This window comes from Falco peregrinus, chromosome 6 (genome assembly GCF_023634155.1).
Source record: "Falco peregrinus isolate bFalPer1 chromosome 6, bFalPer1.pri, whole genome shotgun sequence".
Classification (NCBI taxonomy): domain Eukaryota; kingdom Metazoa; phylum Chordata; class Aves; order Falconiformes; family Falconidae; genus Falco; species Falco peregrinus.
The window spans coordinates 10,174,075-10,185,982 of record NC_073726.1 but is presented as its reverse complement, the minus strand read 5'-3'; the positions used below and the strand labels follow the sequence as shown (position 1 = coordinate 10,185,982).

Genomic DNA, 11,908 nt, shown 5'->3' with positions numbered 1-11,908 from the left:
GCTAAACTACAGAATACAGCTTTGTGCAGCTCGGCAATGTCATGGATACATACTTGCTGCATTTACAGCTAAGCACGCTGGTAAAATTCCTCCAGTATCAGTGCCAGGGGCGCGCGAACCACCATCACTAGAGGTGAAGGACCCACAAAATCGCTCCTGCCAAGGAGACTGAAGTCCACCAAGTCTTCAAGCCAGCGCGGCAAAACGGGCCCTCCGGGCCCTGCTGGGCGCTGGCAGCCGGCCCACGGCGGCAAGAACAAGGCTGGGCCGCCCCGTCCTGCCGCGCTCCCGGCGGGCACCAGCTCTTCACCACGCGCGGCCCGGGGTGCCCCACCTGGCCGCCGCGGCGCCCGGCCCCGCCGGACCGCTCCTCCCGGCGCCCGCCTCTCCCCTCAGTGCTCGCGGGACGCCCCCCGGCCGCCGCCGCCACCGCCCCGGGCCCGGCCCCGCCCGCCATTTCGTGCGGGAGCCGCCCCGCCCGTCCCCCGCTGCAGACGCGGCTCCGTCACCTCACCCGACGGACGCCTCCCCGCCCGCCCCGGCCAGCGCCCGGCCCTCGCTCCCGCCCGCCCGGCCCCCCCACGGGGCGCCCCGCCGCTCCCCCGCCCGCGGCCGGGCCAAGCCGACCCAAACCCCTCCCCTGTCTGCAGCAAGTGGCCGCCGGAGAAGGGCGGTGGCGGCGGCGGCGGCGCCATCACGTGAGGGCCCTGCCTGGCGCTCGGCTCCCCTCGCCGCCGCCGACCCCCGGCCCCGTCCCGCGCCCCGCCGCCGCCTCGCCTCGCCTCGCCCCGCGCTCCCATGCCCAGCAGCGTGGCAGTGCCGCTGGGGCTGGGCGCCTGCCGCAGGTCGGGGGCGCTGGCCGGGATGCTGGCGCTGGTGGCGCGGCTGCTGGACTGGCTGCGCTCGCTGTTCTGGAAGGAGGAGATGGAGCTCACCCTGGTGGGGCTGCAGTACTCGGGCAAGACCACGCTGCTCACCGTGCTGGCGGTACGCAGCCGCGGCCCGGCCGCCCGCCGGCCAGGCGCAGGGGCAGGGCGGTGGAGGGGCGGGGGGCGCTCGGGGCGGCGGCCCGCCGGAGGGGGCCGGCGGCCGGCGGTGAGGCGGGGGCGGTGGCCCGGCGGCCTGGCGTGGCGGGACGGGGCCGCGGCCCCCAGCCGGGCGCTGCGCCTCGCTTCCCCCGGCAACAGGTGCGGGCTCTGCGCCCGCGGCCCAGCCGCCGCCTGGCGTGGGGTCCCGGCGGGGCGCTGCGGAGGGAGGGAGGGAGGGAGGGAGGGAGGGAGGGGGCGGCGGGCGAGAGGCAGGGCTTGCACCTTTTGCAACCTCGAGAATTTCACAGCAGGGCCAGACGGGTGTGAGATGGTTCTGAGAGGGAGGAAGGTGATGTCCTCTGGGTCCGACTGCAAAGCATACCCACCTGAAAGCAGGTTCCCGGGCACGGATGCTGGCCCGTGGTTCAGAGTTGGCGTTTCACGGCCAGCGTATCCCAGGATAACTCAAAATATATTGTGCGTCCTGCAAAGCCCCGAGTCCCCTGCCACTGAATTCTCCCCTCCCATCGGTTGCATCAGTATTAATGGCCTCCCATGATGCCTTGATAGCTCTCAGCGTTCAAGTCTGACGTTGAGTTGATGTTCCCTTCGTGCTGTGGTGATGGCCTTGCAGCCTCATACCTCTCAGACACGGACACTGACACCTACCGTGACGTTTTCCATTTTGTCGCCATGCTGAAATACGTTCCTCATCGTTGCGGTAGTCTCTGGCCATATGCATTTGGGTCCGTCCTGAAGATTCACTTTCCATTGGAAGATGGAAACAAATACGTATCTTAAATACGGTTACCACTAATCATGAAGCTTAGTGCATACCCTTTTCTGCAAGGTGATCTCTGTTGTGAGATGTATTGCAGCCTCGCCTGCCACACGATAAAGGTTTCCAGGTGGTCTTTGGTCCTTATCCTGAAAAGTTACTCGATCATGAATCATAACCAGACTGGGAGGTGTATGGCCTAAAGTCAAAGAGGTTGAGGCAATGATGGTGTGAGTATATGGTATTTCTTACTTGCTTTCATATACAATTATGGATTAAGGGAGAAAAATAGGAGGTTGTGAATTAGTGAGTGAAGAAGTGGGGAGAGAGCAGGAGAAAAAGGACGGGGTAGGGGAAGTACACAATGAAAGTACGTTTTGGGGGACATCAGCGATCAATAAACATATATAAAATATCTGGAAGTGGTGTTTTACTTCATTAGGCACTTGGACGGTATTGGTAACAAGGGCCTCAGCACTCCTCATGCCCGTTGGAACTGTTAATTTCCCAAGGGCAGGCATTGCTGAGGAAGGGGGTAAAGGCATGATGAATTATATTGCTTCTTGCATTTATTTCATAAATGGAGCAAAGAACACCACAGCAATTCAGAGACCTCAGTAACAATAGTGTGAGGTGTTAGATTCCATGTAACTGTCCACTCACTAATACTATGCCACCAGTGGAATGGCATCATATGTACTTGTGTCTCTCATGCTAATATCTTGAATACCAGAGCACTGCTGTCTCCGCAGGTCTGATTTTGCCAGCGCATGTATTGCTTGAAAATATGCTACAAGGCATCCATGTTTTCTGACTTGTCACAAATAGCTGGTTTTATAGCTTTTGGATCTCGTAGCCTGGAGATGATACACCATGGTAATCGCCAAAGAGGAGTGGTTGGAGAATTTAGAAGTAAACAGTTCAGGAAAAGACAGTGGATAATAGCTTACTCTTGAATACAGGTGATAGGAGGATGGCAAATAGATTGGCAACTCTGTGTCCATTTGTATGTGTGTGGCTTGGGTGTGAAATAGTCTCTACTTAAAATGCAAACTGCAATGGATCATAAAAACAAGCACTAGTAAATTACTGGTTTTTCTACTTTGCAGTAGTATTTAGAGATTCTGTCATGCTGACACTGAATAAACACACTTTGAGGCAGTGTCTTCCCTGAAGAGTTTGAGCCGTATTTAGTCCTCTGTTACCAGTGGAAATCTTGAATAGCTTCACTGCCTTTTACTATAGATGTGCACAGATGTAACGGAGTAGAATCTGGCCCATGGTTGTTAATACAGTAGGGGGTAATGACAGTATTTATTGTCAGTTCAATATTCAGCAACACTTAAAGAAGGCATTACCAGCTTCCTAGCATCAGTTATTTTCATCTGTGTCAGGATGTAATCTTTTTTACCGACATATGACAATGCACTAGTTTGTGTGTCTTGAATATTCACAAAAGTAGGCAATTTGTCATGTAAAACTTCCTTAGCAAGCAAAATGGAACAGATTTTTTACTGTATGGTGCTTACAGCGCTTGAAACAAAACAGAGTAATCAGAGCGCTTTTGGACTAATGTGAGCACAAGATTCAACATACTACTTTCTTTTCTTTATTGTGTGGGAAAGCGAGGAACTGTAAACATAATACTTCCTTTGTAGCTGGTTCCATTCAACCAGAATGGAAATTTTTAGAGGAAAAGTCTAAAGCCCAGTAAAGGGGGCACTAATTCTTTGCATTCTGTCCTTAATACAAGAGCAGTTATGATGGTTTTTTTTATTTATTTTTGTTTTCCAGTTTATCATGTTACATATGGTGTATAATTTGCTGACAAAAGTGGAATCCTGACTTTCTATGAATTTGTTTAGTCTTTTGGGTCGGCTGGCTGGTTTTCCAGGCCTTCCTGTGCTTGAATAATGATGCTACATTCTCAGGGTTTATGTGTTCATATGTCTGTCCTCCTCAAATAAATGCACTATATATTTTAACAAATTAGACTAGTACCCACTACAGGCAATGGTTACTGATTGTCTTTGTCTTACTGCATCCAATTAACAACTTCTGTCACTGCAGGGTACATGTATCTGTATGAGATTGCAGGTACATTTGTCTTCACTGTTTTTTCCTGCTGCTGTTGACAAGTCACAGAAGCAAGGAAAAAGGAGGGGGAAAAAAAAAAGAAAAAAAAGAGACTTTCAGAAACAAAAGATGGGGAAAATGTATAGCAGAGAATTTAACAAGAAGGTTCCCATAGGTAAGTTTGAACAAGTAATTGATGGGAAGTTTTTTCTTGCCTGAAGGATCTAATTCCAAACTCCAAAATCTTGTGAGAGGATCAAGTAACTGTCAAAGGTTATACAAAGGCTTTTAAAGTCCCAAGTTAAAAACAATTTATCTTAGTTTGTGAACACAAACTACAGGCACAGTGTATTCTTACTCTGCCATAAACAGCGAAGAAGAAAGCTGCAGAAAGCATACAGAGACCAGCAATAGCGCTGGAGATAGCTGGTGGCAGTGTGTGCACTGTGAAGGCTCCAGTGCACCCTGAAGCTCTCATCATCCACTTCTCAGGTGAGAGGGACCTGTGGAAGCATGTCTGCTTCCCTCCTTGTCCACATGCCCATATTTTCTTCCAGCAAAACCCCATGGCATATGGGATGGTGAGGTGGATAAAGGGAATATAGTTAGATATATATGGAAGGTTAATGGCAAGTCCAGAGGTCCTGCTCTCCTTTCTGGATGACTGGAAAACCAGGACTACTGTGCATGTTGTAGTGAGGGCTTGGGCCTCCATTGTAGACCTAACTGTTAAGTAACCATCTGCATATATTAATGCACCATGCCTAGGAGACACAATACCTTATTAATAATACATTTTGAAAAGAAAGAATGAATAAAGCGTTGTCTGCTTAGGTCTGAGTTTCACCTTTCTCCTCAAAAGCTTTCTTCTGTAGTGGGTAGGTGTGTGTAAGGTTCCCATTGGCACGATAACAAGCATCTATCTTCTAAAAATATTTATCTGAACTGCGGGAGGAGGCAGCACTTTGGTTTTGTGTTTATGGAGCGCTGAGTTAGTACCTTGTATTTTTCTGCCTTAATGCCGTTCTTTTAGCTTTCACAGTAGGACTCCTCTGCTGTCACCTGCTTGCAAGGAAAGGGTCTGCACGTAGTACTCTCTACACGTGTACTTCACTGTTTATTAGGAGTTAAACCATCAGTAATGGTAGTGAGACACTGCAGCGGAAAATCCTGGTGCAGTCCGTTTCATCATATTTTATCATATGATATATCATATGATATGATTTATCATATGACCCTTAAAGGTCCCTTCCAACCCAAACCATTGTATGATCTGTATTTTGACTGTGCTTCTTTCTGGTTTACTGAAGGATCAATGAAGAATTATCTGAAGTCTCATGGTTTCTAGGGTGATCTTTGTCGCTGAGGAGAATAAAAGATCATTTTAAAGGGTCTGAAATGAACAGCCTTCCTTGGTGTGACAATGCATTAATTGAAGCGTTGGCTAGTGCTCTTGCGGAACATTAATGTGATACTTTATAGCGTTGTAAAATAAAAATTTTAGATTGCAAACTAGAAACTTACCTGCTGTGTATCAAGTATTTTATAATAAATATATTTTTTTCTTGTATTCTAGTCAGGGCAGTTCACTGAAGATATGATTCCTACAGTAGGCTTCAATATGAGAAAAATAACAAAAGGAAACGTTACCATAAAGGTAGGTGTGCATGTTTGTGTTAATACAGAGTGAATAATCAATAGATAAAGTGATTTCAGATTGGAATGTGAAAGCATAGGAAATCTCTTTCAAGATGATAGGATCATTTATCTGTTTTAAATAGCATATAGTCATATATTTCTCTTGTTACATTAATCTGTTTGATTTAATTATATCCATGCCAGGCAGAAGCTTTGTTGCACTCTTTTGGGTTAGAAAGGTCATAAAAATCTGAGATATTAAGGGAGCTGAGCTGACTCCTGGGGGTCTCTCCTCTCTCTCTCTCTCTCTTTCTCCTTCTCACAACTCTAAGTGAATCTGAAGCAACTTCACTCCTAACTTGGGTATCTCATTGGAGAGTGTGGTGAGTGCAGTTTAGCTCGCATATTGTTAGCTATATGAAAATAGAACATCTAATATTAAAGTCAGTTGTCAGTAGAAAAACATAGATGATGCCAGTTTGGTTGTGATTTATGCCACAGGCATCAAAATAGAGATAAATCACTTCAGTAGCATTAAGGTGCTCTTTGTTGTTTGTTTATGAAGGGACCCTGGTTGATTAGTCTAGATTGAATTCATAACTTCTATCTAAAATTGGGTAAAGGGAATACAGATTTTTACCTTCGACTTTTCCCTCTTTTGCTTCATTTTCTCTCCTTTCTCCTTCAGTTCTAAAGATACTCTTTTTTCCTCTGGTTTGGTGCGACTCCTAAACCTAGGGAGGATTTTCTGAAATTACCTGTAATGTGAATATAAGCAGTTGTTAATTGTCTACCCATTCTCTCTAAACAGTGAGCAGGTAAAGGATGGTAAAAGGGATAATTGACTTCTGTTGGCTGGGAGATGCTACAGCTGAACTAAAAACCCCTAAACCTGAAATGACCATAGTGGTATAAATACTGTGACTGCCTGTCTGTTTCTGGTCTTAGTATCTTGCTATACTTCTTTAAAATGTCAAGTGGCTGTAGAGCCTTTAGCTGTACATTTCACTTCTGTGTCTACTTCTGTGTTATAAGCCTGCAGAGTTATCAATAGATTCCTCTACAACTGCTTGTACGTTACAGTACCTAATAAGCCAGTCTTTTGAAATCTATTGAAATGGACAGTCTAATGTCACCCAACTATTTCCTTTCCTCACCCCAACCCTCCTTCCCACATACCTCTTTGAAATTCATGTTGGGTTTGGCTAAAATAAAAATTCTTAACATTACCCATGATTTGGTCTGATTTTAATTTCCCAGGAAATTTTGGCAGATTGCTAAAAATAAATGATGGTGAATTACCTTAAAACTAGGTTCACAGTAAAAACTAAAAGGATTGACAAGAAAATGAAGTAAAATGTCAAATGGAGTAAAAGTGGAGGGGAATCATTACTGACTTGGTAACCTCAACTCTGTGACTTTGTGCATGATTGTTATGATAAGTACATGATTGGAGTCTACTTTGGGAGAGAATTTGACCTCACTCATCACGGAGCAGGTGAGCAAGAAAAAAAAAGTAGCATCATATAAACATTTTTAATTCATGCCTTTCCTGAAAGGTAAATGATTGATAGAAGCCTAAACTTTTTTTTTTTTTCAGTGTAGATGGTGTGTGTGTTTGTGAGTTAAAAAACCCCCAACTGTCACACGATGAGCACTGCAATTTTGAAGTAAAAACTCAGGACTGGTATTACTTTACACAGCTCTCTGGAAATACAGAGGAGTTTATATGGCAATATGAATAAGCCTGCATCATCTGGGGATGACTGGGATTATCTGGGGAAAATGTAGGTGACAAGAATCAAAAATCTGTCAGCACTAATTCTTGCAGCCAACCCTGTATGCTCAGTTTATTTTGGAGGTCCAGGAATCAAAAGGATTAAAAGGTAACTGACCTGGTCTTTCAGGAGACAGAGGTAGTGCACAAGGTGCACATCCTGCTGTGTGACAGTTCTACAGCTTCTTCTTGTAAATGGAGGCTGTTATTTCATGATGCTTTCTGTTAGTTCTTATGGATGCTATGTTTGAAACTGGTGAAAAAACCCAGAATTTCATCAATGTTGAGGTTTCACTTCTAGTCTCAGCCCTTGTTCACCTCTATTCTCAGTATATATGAGGTCATTCAAGCTCTTCCTTCTCTCTGCTGTTTCATCTCTGCGTGGCCAGCTTTGCTTGTGGTAGTACATGACTCCATGTCATGTAAGGCTGGTCAAGGGAAATTTCAATTTATGGGAACAACCACTTTAATTGCAGTAGGGCAGTATTCATGCTGCATAACAAGAAGGCATACTGATTCACAGAGAACTGCTTACTCTTTTCCCTTGCTGTGGAGTTTCCCTGTGACTCTCCTCATGCCAGTTAGCCTCTCCTTATCAAACATGTTCCCCTCTTCTACTGCTTGGTTTCTTTGTGTCTTACCTGTTTGCATACACAAAGGCCAAACCCTGAACGCCTCATTCCTGAAAATGACTTCTTCTGTCCCTTAAAGAGGGAGCAATAAATGTCCTCCCTTAGTCCAGGAGTGAGTTTGTCAACAAGTGAGAAAAAACCCCAACCCTCTGTTGAATGTGCCTCAACAGCCATCTGTTTGTTGCTGAGCAAAGACCTTAGGTCCATTATAGAAAGAACGTCAGCCTAAACAGGAACGTGCCAACTTACTGTTATCTTCTCCCCAAAGAGTCCCTTTTTAATCAGAATCAGAACTTCTGAACGTTATTTCATTGGGGTTGAAATTCTGCTTTCCAAACAGAATCTTTCTTGTAAAGGTAAAAAAACCCCTACCCCTCTTTAAAAAAAAAAAAAAAAAAAAAAGTCACAAAATAACCTTTTAATACACCTACCTTTCTGCCCGTAGTAGCACTTATAAACCGCAGTATGATGTTCCTCTTGCTAGGGGCAAACTAGACTTCTGGGAAACCAAAGAGGGAATCAGGCCACCCTAGTGAGGGTGGCAGAGATGAAAGGTCAGCTTTTACAGTTAGCTTAAGTAAGTGATGGTGTGATGTAGAAGAATGAAGCTGGGTTAATTATCATTGATCATATACAGCTGTGGGTTGGCCGATGTAGATAAGGTGCAGCTGTGGCTGGTTCTGTTAAGTGGTTGCAAGTCAATGAAGGGAGAGCAGCTGAGGAAGAAGCAGAGAGAAGAGTGAGTGTGCCCAGAATAAGGAGAGACTAGGAGAAGGCAGCAGAGGGGCGGGTATGAAGAGTATGTTGATATGTGATGGTAAAAGACCTTGTTGTAGCTGGCTGGTTTATGGAATGCTGTGACTGTGGGATTTTTACATTCTACTTTAAGCTTGGCTCTGCAGCCTCACACCTATTTTCTGTCAGCACCAGTGCGCACCAGAGCACAATGCACACGGTAGTCAGATCAGGCCACTGATCTAGATGGAAGCAACCTCTAAAAAAAAACCAACAGCCAACCAAACCAAACCCCTGTACTTTTTCTCCCCAGTCAAATGACCTAAGAAGTGTTCTTCCCCAAACAGCTATGTGATTGCTGGTGCCCCCACAGTGTGGGAAAGCATGGTACCGACAGGGGTAAAATGCTGCGTTTTGGGGACAGCCCAGATAGATTGACTTAGCTGCAAACCACCATATTTGGGGTACAGAATTTGGACAGGAAGAAAGCAGTATCTCCATTTGGTGAGAAAAACAGAAGTTTTCCTTCATCCTTCCACTCTGGTAGCTGCAAGCTTTTAAGCACAACTAACACTGCCTGTTGCTAGAGGGCTGCCAGAGTATGTCCCAGTACGCACACATAGACTGCATGTGGATTCAGAGGGATCAGTGATGATATTTAAAAAAAATAATCAATGTTTAGTGCTATATTGTTAGGATTTATGAACTTTGGATGGTGTTAAGTTTTACAGTCCTTATGATTAATTCATGATTCATATTGGTTATGAAGGAGAATTTATGGAGAAGTCAATGGAAATTTATATGAGAACAGTCTGATTGATGTGCTAATTGTATAGATTTTTCTCCCCCAAGATTCTGTTCATTATGCACAAATTAACATGTACACGAGCTATGACAGCAAATCAAACTAATGTGTTTACAACAAGAATATCAGATACTGCCCTACAAGTGCAAATATATCCTAAGGCCATCTAATGCTTTCTTGACCTCTTATACATCAATGGCAGGTGTGTAGGAGAGCCAGACCAGTGACAGAATTGTGATCAGCATTGTGATAGGAAGCAGCAAATGCAGACTCGGAAGCAAAAGCTGTTTATTTCAGTTTAAGTAGTCAAACTGTCTTTTAAGTTTTATTCAAAGAAGTATTTTTTCTTATTGTTCTTTCAGGCACGCAGACGTTCTTTGTTCTCCTGCCTGAGCCTTCCCTTCTCTTTCAGAAGAGTACATTTGTACTGAAGCAGTACCTTCCACTTGAGCTTTAGCAATGTTTCCTAATTCATCCAGGAGATGATTCTATTTTAAATATTCCTAAAATCAGTTTCATACACTTTTCATCACAACTGCCTTGGTTTACCACTGATCAAGGAAGTGCATAAATGCCACAGTCAATAAAAAGTTACCGCATTCAACCATAGTTCATAAATAATCCACAGGAATAGGAGTTTCTCTTAAGTTCCCTTGTTTTCATTCTTTTGCATAGAAACAATAAGACCATGATTTAGAGTTTATGTAGAGAAAACATAAGGATAGTTGGAGTGCTGTAGTGATGCTGCTACTGAATTGTCAGACTTTTTTTTGTGGAAGAAAATGAGAAAGCTGCTGATGGCTCATAAATAAATGACAAATAAAGGTCATGTACTAAGTAGACAGTCTTCAAAATAAAGTATTTTTGAGCCAGGATAGTTCAAGTATGTGAAGGAAGTGACTAGTGAGTTTGTACTGCAGTTGTGTGCACCGATGATACTCCAAGCTCAAGTTCATGTAGGGAGGAGGTGCATGGGTTTCTGTAGAACTGTGCCTTGTTTTACACTTCGATCTCAAAAGTTGTGTTAAATATAGTTGTTTATAATAGAGTTGTTAAGTATCCTTTAACCATTAACAATACTAACATTATTATGTTTATTAGTTTCAAAAATGATACTTGGTTTGGAAGCCTGTCTGCACAGGAAAATAATTTAGCTTAACTAGTTCTTATGGTCTTGCCGCTACAACAGCATACAGGGAAAGCAGGAGGTGTAGGGGAATGTGGCTCTTGTGCGTCAATGCTTATTTCCTTAAAAGCCTGTCAATACTTTTAGGTCTTGTAAACACAAAGTACTTGTATGCTGCTATTCCTATATCTAGGTAAGCTGTTAAAATCTTACAGCCTAATTGCTAGATAAAGTTTCCAAAATTATTTTACCGTTAGAAGAATGACATCATTTGTTGATAAGTTGATGACTGAAGAAGGGGCAGGGGGATGCCTTTTGTTAGAATACTTTGAGTTATTTGCAGCCCAGTCAACTAGGATTCAGAGTGAAATTTTCTTTAACCTTCTTATCCCAACAAAGCAGGTTAGCTTTCTCATAGAAATACTATGATATCCAACTGTCAGTTATTATTAAAATTCCTGGATAAAGTGTTACTTTACAAAACCTCTGAAGTCCTTCAAACATAGCAGGAATGATCTTCATGGTAACCAGATAGGTCTTGCGTCTGACCTTTTCAAAGGTCTCAGGGGACACTGCAAAACGGAATCAATTAAATTTACTGTGCGAGTGAGGTTGAGAAACCACCTGGATCAAAAAGTCATCAAGTGACAAAATGGCATTCCAGAAGTGTAAGACTGATGACCTTAGGCAAAGTAAGTTGCAACACCAACAAGTAGATGATACTAATCTTTATCTAGTTTTTGCCGTGTTTTGGGGTGGGCCACTAAGAAGGAAGTACTATGCTAGTGCAGTATCACTGCTGGGTTTTTTGCTACCAGTTCCGGAAGGCAACAAGAACTAAGGAGCCCGCGGACTGCTTTATTTTCCTCCAGCTTTGGCAGTCATTTCCAGAAGCCAGTAGAGTTATTCTCATGTTTACTTTCTAATCCTAGTGTGTAAAATTATGGTCGCTGGCGTGCTTGTGTGTATGAGTATTTATCCAAACCGCACTGAAAGAAAAATACTGACTTATGCAAGCCAAAACATTTTGTAGGAAGATGCCATTTTCATGAGCTCTTTAATTGAAGTTGAGCATGATTTCGGCTTTAACTATGAATTGTCAAATTTTGGCTTCTCAGTCTATTTATTTTTTATTATTTTAATTTATTTATATAAATTATATATTTTATATATTATATAATTAATATATATTAAATAATAAATATTAATTTATTTCCCCCAAAAAAGAGGAGGCAAGAGAAGATTTTAACACACAGTATTTGAAATTTAAGCAGAAAGCTTCATGGATTTTGAGGTTGTGGTTGAGGTATTAA

The 11,908-nt window shown here is 43.6% G+C and overlaps 1 protein-coding gene across 2 annotated transcripts in view; it reads left to right on the top strand.

Moving 5' to 3' along the window:
* Nucleotides 1-517: 517 nt before the first annotated feature.
* LOC101918941 (ADP-ribosylation factor-like protein 8B) overlaps nt 518-11,908 on the top strand; it is a 29,573-nt gene continuing 18,182 nt past the window's right edge. Inside the window, exons 1-2 of one of the 2 annotated variants that reach the window (XM_055808910.1) lie at nt 518-987; nt 5,459-5,539. In XM_055808910.1, the coding sequence (XP_055664885.1) occupies nt 799-987; nt 5,459-5,539 (270 nt within the window). In that variant the 5' untranslated portion in view covers nt 518-798. The remainder of the gene's footprint in view (nt 988-5,458; nt 5,540-11,908) is intronic. The other variant, XM_055808909.1, reaches the window with a different exon arrangement.